The sequence below is a fragment of the Filicampus tigris genome, chromosome 13 (assembly GCF_054856515.1).
Source record: "Filicampus tigris isolate MCC_2025a chromosome 13, RoL_Ftig_1.0, whole genome shotgun sequence".
NCBI classification, from domain to species: Eukaryota; Metazoa; Chordata; class Actinopteri; order Syngnathiformes; family Syngnathidae; genus Filicampus; species Filicampus tigris.
Window position 1 is genome coordinate 555,001 of NC_141229.1, and position 12,689 is coordinate 567,689.

At 50.7% G+C, this 12,689-nt stretch overlaps 1 protein-coding gene across 2 annotated transcripts in view; it reads right to left on the bottom strand.

Annotated features, from left to right (window-relative positions):
* The window catches only part of sptbn5 (spectrin, beta, non-erythrocytic 5), a 39,382-nt gene extending 27,825 nt beyond the window's left edge, over positions 1-11,557 (bottom strand). The window contains exons 1-22 of one of the 2 annotated variants that reach the window (XM_086050326.1): positions 11,273-11,557; positions 9,990-10,157; positions 8,893-9,012; positions 8,308-8,462; positions 8,007-8,235; positions 6,503-6,589; positions 6,318-6,425; positions 6,148-6,232; positions 5,642-5,775; positions 5,360-5,580; positions 5,142-5,280; positions 4,575-4,709; positions 4,411-4,499; positions 4,166-4,319; positions 3,889-4,092; positions 3,397-3,603; positions 3,166-3,316; positions 2,850-3,010; positions 2,568-2,780; positions 1,925-2,077; positions 1,720-1,850; positions 222-488 (exon numbers count right to left, since the gene is read on the bottom strand). In XM_086050326.1, coding sequence (XP_085906452.1) covers positions 222-488; positions 1,720-1,850; positions 1,925-2,077; positions 2,568-2,780; positions 2,850-3,010; positions 3,166-3,316; positions 3,397-3,603; positions 3,889-4,092; positions 4,166-4,319; positions 4,411-4,499; positions 4,575-4,709; positions 5,142-5,280; positions 5,360-5,580; positions 5,642-5,775; positions 6,148-6,232; positions 6,318-6,425; positions 6,503-6,589; positions 8,007-8,235; positions 8,308-8,462; positions 8,893-9,012; positions 9,990-10,157; positions 11,273-11,386 — 3,425 coding nt within the window. In that variant the 5' untranslated portion in view covers positions 11,387-11,557. Of the gene's footprint in view, positions 1-221; positions 489-1,719; positions 1,851-1,924; positions 2,078-2,567; positions 2,781-2,849; positions 3,011-3,165; positions 3,317-3,396; positions 3,604-3,888; positions 4,093-4,165; positions 4,320-4,410; positions 4,500-4,574; positions 4,710-5,141; positions 5,281-5,359; positions 5,581-5,641; positions 5,776-6,147; positions 6,233-6,317; positions 6,426-6,502; positions 6,590-7,262; positions 7,344-8,006; positions 8,236-8,307; positions 8,463-8,892; positions 9,013-9,989; positions 10,158-11,272 lie in introns of those variants that run through there. The other variant, XM_086050327.1, reaches the window with a different exon arrangement.
* Positions 11,558-12,689: the final 1,132 nt, after the last annotated feature.

Consider the following 12,689-nt stretch of genomic DNA (forward strand, 5'->3'; position numbering starts at 1 on the left):
AGTCCTCCGCTACACCTTCTCCAGACATTCTCTAGCCTTCCCCTCATTCTTCTCTAGTCCTTCTTCTCTCTAAGCCCTCTCCAGCCTTTGACTAGTCCCTTTTTACACCTCCTCTACTCCTCCCCTAGTCCTTCTCTCATACTGCAGTTCAGCTACTGTCGAGTCTTCTCGAAGTCCTGCCCCAGTCTTTGTTGTAGACCGTGATGCCAAATTCAACTTACATTTTGGCAAGGTCCATCAGGTAGGCAATTTTTCCTTCCAGGCTGTTGATATCTCGCTGAGCGCTTGTTTGCCGCTGCTCTCCGGCCTGCAATGCAAACAGACCACCTCCGCCGCCCCCCACGTTAAGGTTTGCAGGGTCCAGCTGCTCCAGCTGGGCCAGCAGCTGCGTCCTGGCATCCTGGACTTGCTGCAGGAAGAAGCGCACGTCAGCCGTGCTCAACAGCTCACGAGCCTTCTCGTCCTTACGCCGCTGGAGACCTTCCCACCTGAGGCAGGGAATCACCTTTAAGTCAGCTGCACACCGAGCAATGCGGCAAAAGGTCGGGAACTGGACAATCACAAATCACAGTGGCACTGTAACCTCTAGTTCAATTCATTCCATGATCAACCCATAACGCAATTTATTCATTTACCAAACGGCTCCCTACTAGTCCTGCAGTAGTTCGAGGAGTCTTGAGTCTTGTCTGCTGGTCGTCACCCTGTAGTATTCCTTACGCACTTCCTAATTCCTCATTCAGTCACCTTACGGTCGAATCGGCGGAGACAGCCCTTCTGCGGAGCGCTTGCATTGCTCAGCCTTTCGGGTTGCTGATTGGCTCGTTGGTTTCCGCTCCGCTCCACTTCCGGCGCACCGACTGGAACAACATCAGTCCGTGCGTGGAGAAGCAAATCGCGCAGGGGCAGTTTCGATGCTGCCACAAGTCACTCACTCCCTGTCACACTCAGGTGCTCCACCAGTTTCCCTGTAATTCAGCCAGTAAGGCTTCATGGGGAAGTCAACCCAAACATATTTTTTCCAGGAATATGTTCTATGCCGGCCATGTCATGTCATGTCATCTTCTAAACCGCTTATCCTATATAGGGTCGCGGGGAGTTGCTGGAGCCTATCCCAGCCGTCAATGGGCGAAGGCAGATTACACCCCGAACTGGTCGCCAGCCAGTCGCAGGGCACACATAGACACTGTCACTGAGCAGGAATCGATCCCACGCTGCCCGCACACAACTCAGGCGTGTGTACCACTACACTATCAGCGGACTTCTATGCCGGCCCACGAGTAAAAAAAAAAACGTTTGGGTTGATCTTCCCTTTAAGTTCCTCCTGCACTAGTATTGCCTTCCTTCAGTCCTGCGCTAGACATTCTTTAGTGATCGCCTAGTTTGCCTCTTGGCTCACCTCTAATTCGCCTCATCTCGTCAGCCAAAGTCCTCATCCAGTCACGCTTCAGTCCTCCAATAGTTTCTCCTCTTCCTCTTTTCATAACTCTCGAGACCTTATCCAGTCCTCTAGTCTAGTCACTCTCGAGTCTTTGTTCAGTTCCCCAGTAGTGTACCGGTCAAAACTCTCCATTCCCCTTGTTGTGCGGCTCCGGTCCCTTTCAAATACTTAAGCAGTCCTCCTCTATTCCCATTCAAGTAATGCTGCAGTACTACTGTAGTTCCCTCCCTTACTCTAGTCCTCCTATAGTGTTCTGCTTTAGTGTCTGCCCCCCATGATACCTGCGGGAAAGGTTGTCGAGGCGTGTCTGGATGTCTCCATGTTTACTATGTCGGTTTTTCACCAGCTCCTCCACCGCCTTGATGATGTCATCCAACTGCCCACGCCCACTCATCAGCTCGGTCACAAAGTTCTAGAACAGAACGCTAATTAGTGATATTGTGCCGACTATGCAGAAGCGGGAGTGAGTAATTCCTAAAAGTGAACCTCATATTTGGCCTGGAGTATGTGGAGGTCTTTAGCGTGTGCGTTGAAAGTGTTAAGGACGTTCTCCTTGTCTTCCATCCACCACTCAAACTCCTGGCAGCGGCCGTGGAAACGATGCAGGAGCACAGCCTCTTCCAGAACCTTCAACTTAGACTGAAAACCAAAACACCAGAACCCAATGGGCCAAACCTCGGGATACATTTACCACCGTTCCTCCTGCATCAGTTTTCCTCTCGTCCTGCTTACCTGCTGATCTCATGTTGTCAATCAATAGTACTCTTCCAGTCGCGCTGTAATTTCCCCCAGTAAATCTCAAGACTGACTCATCTTTCTCTCGTCCTCTTCTAGTCCCCCACCGAGTCCTCTACAACGCATTTCTTGACTTCATCTAGTCCTACACGGGTCCCGAACTACTTCTTTTATACAATTCCTGTAATTCTTCTACAGTCCATCTCCGATGCAACAGTAATCCCCTCAGTGAATCTCAAGAACCCCACTCGTCTCTCTCTAAACCTTCGCTAGTCCTGCTCGGACAGCCTGTAGTCCTTCTATAGTCGAGTACCCTGTAATACCCCCGCCCCCGCGTACGTTTCAAGTCTCCTTTTAGTCATACAACAGACATTTCGCATAATGCCGCGCTCACCTGCAGGAGGTGGCACATGGACGTGTAGTCCCGGTCCAGTCGGGCCTGGGTCGACTCGACCGTGGCTCTCTGGTACTGGGGATCTGGCCCCCGTGAGGTTTGGATCTCAGCCGTGACGCGACGGGTCGAGCGGCGGCGACGCCTCGGACGGTTGAACTTCTTTCCCTGGGACTCTGGCACGCCATTGGTGGGGGCCGGTGGGGTGGGAGGAGCCTAAAGGAAGACGGATGTTTGGTACGGACTCAGGGATCTGTTGAAAAGCCCTCTCGGATCGAATCGGACCAGGGCTGGCAGAACTGCTGTCAGGTACGTGTTGGGGACCAGTTGCCGGTTTCCTCGGTTGTCTCTGATGAGAGGTTGGTCGTGATCGAGGTCGGTCCTGATGATCGTCACCGTCTCGTTTCGATCAAGTGGAAAGTCACCTCCAAGTGTCAAAGAGGGTTCTGGAACAGTGAGGAGCAAACACCGACGCTAAAATATTCCAGGACGACGTAAATGCTCAATCGGCTGCAATAAAGGATAAACGAACGGCGCTCAACCCTCTTCTACAATGTCCTGAGGCTAATCGGCCGAGTTTGAAGCTGTGAGGACTAAGTACCTCGGCTGTATCTGAGCCGGATCTCGGCCTCGACTTCCCGGTGCACCGAACCGAGTCCACTTGCAGTCTCGGGTAGCGGCGATGTCCCTCGTGGTCCCTCCTCATCAGACGAGTCGCTGGATCGGACCACCTGACTCAACTGGGGCTCCGCCTACGCAGATAAGCACCCGGCGAGCTGACGGCGTGTGCCAGAATGGTGAGCGACTGGTACGGGGGTTGTGCGCAACTCACGGCGAGCGCCGTAAGCTGGGCGGCGTTCCGGGCCTGCTCCGCCAGCCGCTTCATCTCCGCGCCGTAGGCCGTCATTTGCTTGTCCAGGCGCAGGTGCCGTTGCAACAAAGCGGTTGAGCTGAATTCATCCTTTCCGTAATCCTCGCTGCTCAGCAGAGGGTTCTTGTCGCTCAGCCACGAAAGGACCTCCTCCGCGTCGGCAAAGTACTAGTGCACACAGCAACAACCAATTAACATGCGGGAGGGAAATGACGCTGCTTAAGGCCCCAAGACGCCACAGGATGGCAGCAAGGCAATGCGCTTGCCTAAGTGGAGCTCCTGGATAAACTTCGACATAGTTTCTTTGGCGTTTTGCCACAATCTTGTGGCAAAGCGCTACTCTTGTTGAAGTGAAGCTCCTCAAATCACTTGATCATCATTCGATGGTAGCAAGGCCACAGCATGGCGGCAAAGCACGCTTTTATTGATTGAAGTTTTTGTGGTTTGTACTACCTGTTTGATGGCCGAGGCGGCATCCAGTCTCCGTCTTCGCACGCTTGCCTCAGCGTTGACTCGCGCCCAGAGTTTGCTCAAAGTTTTGATGCGCTTGTCGACGTATCGCCGGTCGTCTGCGCTCTGCTCGGCGCTGACATTCTCACCTTCACGCAACGCGCGGTGATACACACGCTCCTGAGCATGAAGCTCCGCCTCCAACGCCTTAACACACACACGCGCAATCCATTGAGAGCAAGCTACACTTTGGCCGCGCTTGTATGCGTGCGCGCGTCACCTTGTGTTTGTGCAGCGCCAGCGTCACTTGATCGATGTCCCGCCCGAGCGCGGCGGCCTGCAGCTGCATCCGACACTCGTCAAGCCACGCCTCCAACTCCTCGCAATCGTGGAAGAACTCAAATAGAGCCAACGTGGCCTCCAAACGGCGCCTCCTGTGGGCACACGCACGCCGAGTTACCGAGTCTTCAAGGAAGTTGATGGAAACAAGCCGAGTGTGCGCGTGCGTGCGTGCGTGCGTCCTGCCTGCTGCTGCTGTGTGACACCAAAGCCGTGTACTGACTATGCAGAGCTCTCACTCTGCTCTCAATTTCATGAGTGTCCCTCACGTTTCCCTGAAAGAGCCACACCCCAACCTTAGAGTGTCACATGATCGGCCACGGCGAGTTGGGCGCTGGCGAAGGACAAACCTTGAGGGCCGCAGCGCTGATGGTATCGATGGTCTGGCCGTGGGCTGAGATTTGCGTTTCCAGGAGGCGGTGCTTCTGCAGGAGAGACTCCGCCTCCGTCAACTCTTTGCCAAACTCGGAGGAGCCGGCCTGCAACTGCAAGTGACGACTCAGCATTTGTCCAATTGACTTTCTTTTATGCCCTAACTTGCCACCAAAATCCCGGACTAATAGGGCAATTAGTAATTGGCGGCAAGGAAGTATAAGGGATGGGGAACGGGCCCGTAGTCTGTGTTACATTTATGGTTTCGACCAGTGGTCACCAACCAACGGTCCACTGCCCGGTACGTCGGCAGCACCCACCACCGGCCCCCGTTAATGAACGGTTGCCGCTCCATTATAAATCTCCACTGACTAACCAGTCCCTGGTGGACACAGAAGGTTGGGTCCCACTGCTTTAAGATATTAGCATAGGCAATTACAAACAATTTAATGGACGTATCATCAATTTTTTCTATGCGCATTGGCCATCGGGGCTCGGTCCCTAACATCCGCAACAATCGGCACTGAGATTTCCGTTGCACACACGTGAAGGTCTTTGAGTTCCTGGGAGACGACGTCGATGTCTCGGAGGACGCTGAGAGCGGAGACTACGTTTCCTAGAATCCCCTTCTGCTCCTGCAGCTGCTGCAGAAGATCCTTCCATCCGCCGCTGATCTTCTCCTCCCTGCCAAACATTTTAAGAGCTGATGTCAGGCCAAAATCCAACTTTGCTTGGCACCCCACGTAGTCGTGGTCTGATTCACCTCCTGCCGACGAGCTCCTTGCCGTGGTAGTTTCCTCTGCGGATGGCGTCGGCCATGTCCCGCAGGGCGGCGAAGCGAGGCTCCCTGGCCTGAGCGTCGGTGGCGAGCGCCTCCAGACGCCTGCTGGCCGCCTGGGCCTCCTCCAGAGTGGTCGGAGCTGCAAAATCCTGCCGGCAGAGGAGGCGCAGGGTGTCCTCCAAGTAGCCTTCCCTCAGGGCGGCCTGGTCATGGACACCGCTTAAACATCTGCTCCACATCTCCTCAGCTTCCGTCTTTGCTTACCTTTCTGCCAAACTTCTGGGCCAGCTGCTCCAGGTTCTCCAAGCGCAGGAGTGCCTCCTGCAGGGCTCCTTCGCGCTCGTGTTCCGCTTTCTCCAGAAGGATCCAACCTCTCTCCATGTCTCTGAGAGTTTTGCCTGCACAAAGAATATACGGCGAGACATGTTGGACGTCTTTGACAGCCGGCTTGGCTTCTCCAGCATATTCAAGTGCTATCAAATTTTCACCCTATGCTACACCAACGCACAATTACAAAAATTTGAATTGTTGGCCATTTAGGGTAAGCCCATGGTAGCCCTCGTAGACATGGTTCAAATTTAGTGGCAGCCGGACAAAGTCTCCGGGAGAAGTTTGTCTTCGTAAGTGGTGAAAATGACCCTTGGACGGCAGCTGCGAACCAAAATGGCAAGACTGCCTGTGCCTTGTCAGGCATGGCTCCGTGAGACACTTTTTTTATGGGTCGGGTCTACTCCGGATACCAAATGTCAAGTTTGTGTGTGTGTGTGTACCTTCTGGTGGTGTGTAAGCTCTCTGGTTGTTTGCAGCCAGCTGAGTCTTCAGACTGAACAAGAGAGCTTCGATGGCCCCACGTTCCTGGAGAAGAAAGAAAAAAGTCGGAGATGAAGAAAGAGGAAGTTGATGGTTCTCCAAGCCTTTTCCGAAGCCTCTGATTGGCCACCTGATACTTGGGCGGTTTCTCCTGCGTCCTGTAGGTCTTGAAGTCCACCATCAGGACCTGGAGCTCTTTCACCGAGTTGGGAAAAGTTCTGCTGTTGAGGCGGAGCACCTGTAATCAGTCAGCATTTGTTGTATCATCTCCATGGTCCCAAATCGTCGTCTTCACGTCGATCTTCTTCTTCTTACCGTCGCTTGGATCCAATGCAGAAGCTCCGACACCATCTTGCCATACTGGACCTTCATGGTGTCCAGATCCATCAGCATGCCCACAATCTGAGCAGAAAGTTTATTTGACGTTCAATCTAGACTCGGGCGGGGTGTCCACATTTGGTCCCGGTTTAGATGTTTCCCTCCCCCAACACGCCCGATTCAAATGATCATCTCATCAGCAAGCGCTGCAGAAGCCTGCTAACGATCGTGATCATTTGAACCAGGTGTGCTGTAGGAGGGAAATATCGAGATCATATCGGCTAGCGGCCCTCGAGGATGGGATTTGGCCACCCCTGATCTACATGTCCAGCCGTGAGCTTCTGTAACTTAATGTGTTGTGATTTGATCTTGTCTAACTTGACATTCTCAAACTTGATGTTCTTTAATATCATGTTCGCTAAGTTGATGTTCTAGTCTGACGTTCTCTAAGTTGATATTCTCTCATTGATTGTTGTATCACTAGGTGGTCTGATTTGATGGTCTGCAATTTGCTATTCCAACTCCTTGTTCTAACTTGATGTTCTCTAACTGACTGTTTCCTTAAAATGATGTTTGAATGTATTGCGTTGTGACTTGATGTCCTCCAACTTGATGTTCTTTAACCTGGTGCTCACTAACTTGATGTTTTCTCACATGGTGTTCTCTCACTTGAAGTGCTCTGACTTCATCATCTCCAACTCGATGTTCTCTGACTTGACCTTCCAGGAACTTGGGTTGGAAATGCAGTTTGACCAACCTTGTGTAGGCTCCACATGGACCTCTCTCTTCTGTACTTCCTCTTTACCCATAATCCACTGAGGCAGCCCCCCACTGACATACCGCAACGCCCCCGCCCCCGATCCCTCCTTCCTGACTTCACGTCACACCTGCTGACATCACTTGAGCGTCTGCGAGACGTTCAAACGCGCGGCGGCCTTTGGCGTCTTTCGCCGGCTAAATCTACAAGCCCCGTTGATAAAGACACGCTCATAACGGTCTATAAGTACGAAAATCACTTTCAAAGCTGCTTTCTAGTCTGAGATGACTTGAATGGGCTGCACCTCTAGCTGCAGGAGATTTGCTGACTCTAATCCCGCCTTAATCCGCATTGACGGCAGGATTATACATGACGTCACTTTGCCGTGTGGATGTGGCGTTCACTCGCGGTAAATGGCAGTACTGCAAGTCCATGATGTATGTGCATTTCACCAGCAGAGGGAAGCTAATAAGTAAAGATTCAGTTTCATTCAAACTGCTTGTGTCTAGGATGTAGCCCTGAACTAACTACGATATCCTCAGAGTGTAACACAAGTGTATTGCGCTGCCCCCTGGAGACAGGAGCACTTAGAGCAGTCGAGTCGAGTGAAAAACTGCTTTCCACAACTTTGAAATGTTTACATGAGCCGCTTGTCTTCTGAGATTTAAAAATGAAATGTTGCGCCGCCTCCTGGAGACAAGAGCGTGTGCGTCGCGGCGCCCCCCGGAAGATGGGATCGCTCACCTTGGCGATCCTCTTCTGTCCAGTTTGCTCATGTTTGATCCTGGAGAAGTGATGGTAGAAGAGCGACACGTAGGTCATGATGGACTTCTCGTCGGGCCGCGCGACCACAATGTCATCCACCTCCAGCAGCTGCATGATGCCCAGCGACCGCTCGGCTATGCTGAACGCCTGCAGGAGGTTCCGGCGGGGGTCGTCGGCGCGCAGGCCGGCAAAGTCCAGCAGGTCGGGCCTGACCAGAAGACGGCTGTGGGTGCGCGTCTACGGCTGTGGGTGCGTGCCGGCGTGCGTGCCCGCGTGCTACCTGTGGGCGTGTATGAGTGCATTGAAAGCGAGTCCGTCTCTCCAGCTGGAGGAGAAATCCTGGACATCGACTCCAGCGTATCCTGACGTCTTCCTCTGACACCAAATCAACAACGCTTCTCTCGCCGACACGTGGACGCTGCTCGAACCCGAGTCCTGCGGCAGATACGCACGGGTGAACAAAAAGCAAGCAGGACAGGACAGGACAGAAGGAAAAGAAAGAATAAAAGGGAAGCAAAAGAGATGAAAGAAGGTGGGAAAAGAATGAAACGCAAGACGAGAGAGGGAGGAAAGGAGAGAAGAAAAAAGGAAGGAGGGAAATGAGGAAAGGGAACAACAGAAGAAGAAAGGCTTAAAGGAGAGGATGAAAGAAAAGAGGAGAATAAGGAAGTGAATGGTGGTGAAATCGGTGACAAAAGTGGAAAGGAAAGAAGGAAATGAAAAGAGCTGACTGAAAGAAAAGTAAAAGGTGAGGGACGAAAAAGAGGAAGGAGATGAAAGAAGAAAGAAGGAGGAAAAATCAAGGAAGAATAGAGAGAAAGAAGGAGAGAACGGCAAGGAAAAGAAAGCGGCCGCGTGTTTGTACCTCTTCCAGCAGGTTGATGTTTCCAATCTGGAAGCGGAGGATGATGATCCACAGCAGGCCCAGGATCAGCGTGCGGTCCCCGTCCACCACGTTCTCCGGACCGATGGCGTCCACTCGCACCTCGCACGCGCGTTAATACGTTTGTGAACTTCACATTCTTGAGCACGTGTCATCCAATGTGGGTGGCCAAGCACCCAAAGGCAAAGAGCCGCAGAATACACATCCGCTTGGTACCTTACTTGATTGTCGAACGCCGTAACGTTCCGGCGCCGCATTCAAACGCACCTTCTTGCGTTGTTTTGTACAAGACAGCCCAATTTGTGGGGTCGTTTTGCACAAGACGACGTTTACTTGGGTCAAATGGACTCAAGGAGCGGATCGGTCCATTTTTGACCCCAAATTGTGTTCTTTTCAAGCCAAGTGTTTTTAGAGAGCAACACCGCACGCAGTAAGCCGCACACTACTCCCTGAACGTTCACGGTCTGCTCACTAATTTGACAGTATCAAAAGATGAAAATCTTCTTTTTAGCATTTGAAATGTGACACTGTCTACTGACAGTGATGTCTTTGCTCATCAAGTCAAAAACACAGGAACACTGTGAATAAAGGCTACAGGTGCAGAAACATCCAAGGAACGATAAATAATCACCTTGTTTGTTTGCGGGTCGGTGTTTCGTGAGATGCTTACATTTGGAGGGCAAATTATCTCTGATGTGTTGCAAACGTGGAAAATGTCAGCAAAACACAATGGGACCAAATGTATCGTCCTTTCTTCGTCTATAGGCGGTTGGCAAAGCAGCTTAATGGCTCATTAGCGCCACCAACTGATGCTGCCTTTCCGCAGCAAGCAAACCAATGTCAACTGAGGGCGGCCAGATGTTGGGAAAGTTGCTGGCGACATCTTAAATGCACATCTCAATACAAAAAAAAAAAATGGAAAGGTTTGAGGCAACAAACCAAGATGGTGACTGTAATACCAAAAGTGACCACACGCTGTCACCAATACACACTTGAGCTAACTGAGTCGTGTGCGCGTGTGTTTGCGTGTGTCTGCACGTGTGTGTGTCAGGTGTGATTGGTGAGGAACAGGAAGTCACCTTGCTCTTCAGGAAGTTGATGGCGACGCCATTGTTCTCCAGGAAGTGGACCCTGAGTCTGCGGCGGCTGGGCGGCGCCAGCGTCTTACCAGAGATGAGCTCCAGCAACCGGATCAGAACCACGCCGCTCTTCAGCTCCGTGTACACGTCCGTCAGATCTGCCTTCTCCTGAACACACGCACACATGTACAACATGTGCACATGCACACGCAAACACCAACGCACGTCGATGACAAAATTAGCCAAGGCTAGCCAGGAAGCTAGCAGCTGCACTTGAACATGTTGACGATTAGTTTGACATGTTTTGACGTTTCTTTTCAAAATAAAGAGCGGAATGTTTCCCGAAGAGGCTAACAGGAAGTTGAGCTGAGGTGGTCAGAGGTCGTCCTCGAGAGGCCGCCGCCACGCTTCCTGCCAGTGCTACACAACTTTCTGCTGCCACACGAGTGCACGCTCAAAGTGTCTCAAAAGACTTTGAGTTGACCTTTTTGAATAATTTGATGACATTGTCGGCTATCGTGTCCACCAAATCGCTTTGTGCTCACGCTGAAGCGAACGCTCAAAGAAGCCAATTATCAGCTAGCTTACGGTTTGCGAGCTTTTACAACTTCCCTTCCCATCGCTGGTTTCACCGATCAATAAAACTGCATGTTCAGTCAATCAACTTTTAGCTGTCAGTTTGTTTTGTTATGTTAAAAGGGTGAAACATCAAAGGAGGAAAAGTGCTGAGTCATTAGCGCTGGCTAGCGCTGCTTGTTGTCAAAATACAAATACGAGGCTTAATCAAGTGGTTTGTGTGGAGTGTCAACAGGCAACAGAACTCAGTATGGAAAAACAACAGGTGACACCTCAAATGACAACAGGTGCGCAGGTACGCTTATTTGGAAGGACAGTCATTAGCAGTTGTTGCTAATTTCAAAGGAATTAATCACCGAATGTGATTAAATTGTTTGCTTTGACCTCTGAGCTAGTGGAAGTAATGCAAATGTGTGTAATGCTAATGTGCCCAACGGTGTTTGTGTGATGCTAATGAATGTAATGCTAATGCTATTATCATCACGCTAGTCACCGTAAGTGTATCTTACACTAATATATGAAATGCTAATATTTGTATCGCTAATACTTGTTCGTGTGATGCTGAAGTAACAAGTAACGTATGCAATGCTAATGCGAATTTTTAAAAACGTGCCACTTCAATTTGAATTGCCCGGACATTTAACGTCTGTGCTAACAATGCTAACAGGGCACGTACACACGCAAAGAGATGATGTCAAATGTGTGACCTTGTTCTTGGAGAAGACACTGTTGATCCACTTGGTGAAGGTTTTCTTCTGGACCATCATCCTCTGCTCCTGAAGCTCTCGGACCCGGCCGGCGCCGTCCTCGTCGCCCTCCATTCCGATGGGTCGCGCTCGTCCTGAATCGTATTATTGCCATCAACTGTCATTTGCGATCATCATCGGCTGGTCCTGGATGGGCTGGTGACTGTCAGGTGCTTTGAGGTGTCAGCTGACCTCATGCTTGTCACCTGATTGGTGCTGACTCTGCACTTTCGCCAACCTTACGAGCTTGCAAGCATTCTTTACACACACCTTATGAGGACCTAGCGCCTATAAAAGGGCTATTAAAGTGACAAGTATACTTCCTTGAGGAACACCAACGTTGTCTGATGTTCCCCCCCTCACACAAACCCATTTGCTCACACACACATTCTTGTGAATTTTGATAAATTCATACTAAACATATCCCAACATTTCTTGAGATATTGTATTGTGCTCATATGGGCCAGTCCTGGTGCTGTCTCAGTAAAGGAGAGGTGTTACATAAATGTGAGGCAAGTGGCCTTCAAAAGTCTTAAACGCGACTTGTCGGCAGCCCCCTGCGTGTCATAAAGCACAAACTGCCGAAATGAAACGTACAACTTGCGAGCAGGTGAAGCGCTTGGTCTGGATATACAGAACCACAAGTGGAACCACAAACCTCGAGTAGAATCTCTAATACCACCGGAAAGCCGAACAAAAGTACAACCTCGTGAACCACAATCAGAAACTCTCTCAATACGCAACCTGAAGTAGAACCACCTTTGGAACTTCAATTTGACTGCAAGAACCTCAACAATTCCAAGAACCACAAATAGAACTGCAGACAGAAACCTGATGAACCGCAGATAAAACAAGCCTCGATTAGAATATCTCACGAAAAACACCGTGGAACCTGAAGGAGAACCTTATATAGAACCTCATTGAGAACATTACAAAGAACCGCAAGTACAATTGCAAGAACTAGTAGAATCTCTTTCGCCCAAGCTGAAGTGGAGCCTGAATTAAAGCAGGATCCCAAGTGAAATTTCAACAGAATTGGCAAAAACACGTGAGGAAAAACTGAGTAAACCGTAACGGAAGCGAACAAACATTCTTACCTTCCCTTCAGAGTAACGATGTAAAAGATGGGACCATCCACAAGTGACGGTGTGTGTGTGTGTGTGTGTGTGTGTGTGCGTGTGAGTCAGACCTTTGCATCCATTTACAACCCAACTAGCATCACCTGACGGCGGCAGCGCACACGAGGGTCAAAGTTTTCCCCGTCCTACATTAGCTAAACTTCCATCCGTCCATTTTCGACGAAGCCCCTCGCCACCTGGGTCGCAGGTGCGAACGCAAGTGGCGGGAAACTAGCAGGGCATATAGAGACAAACAACAC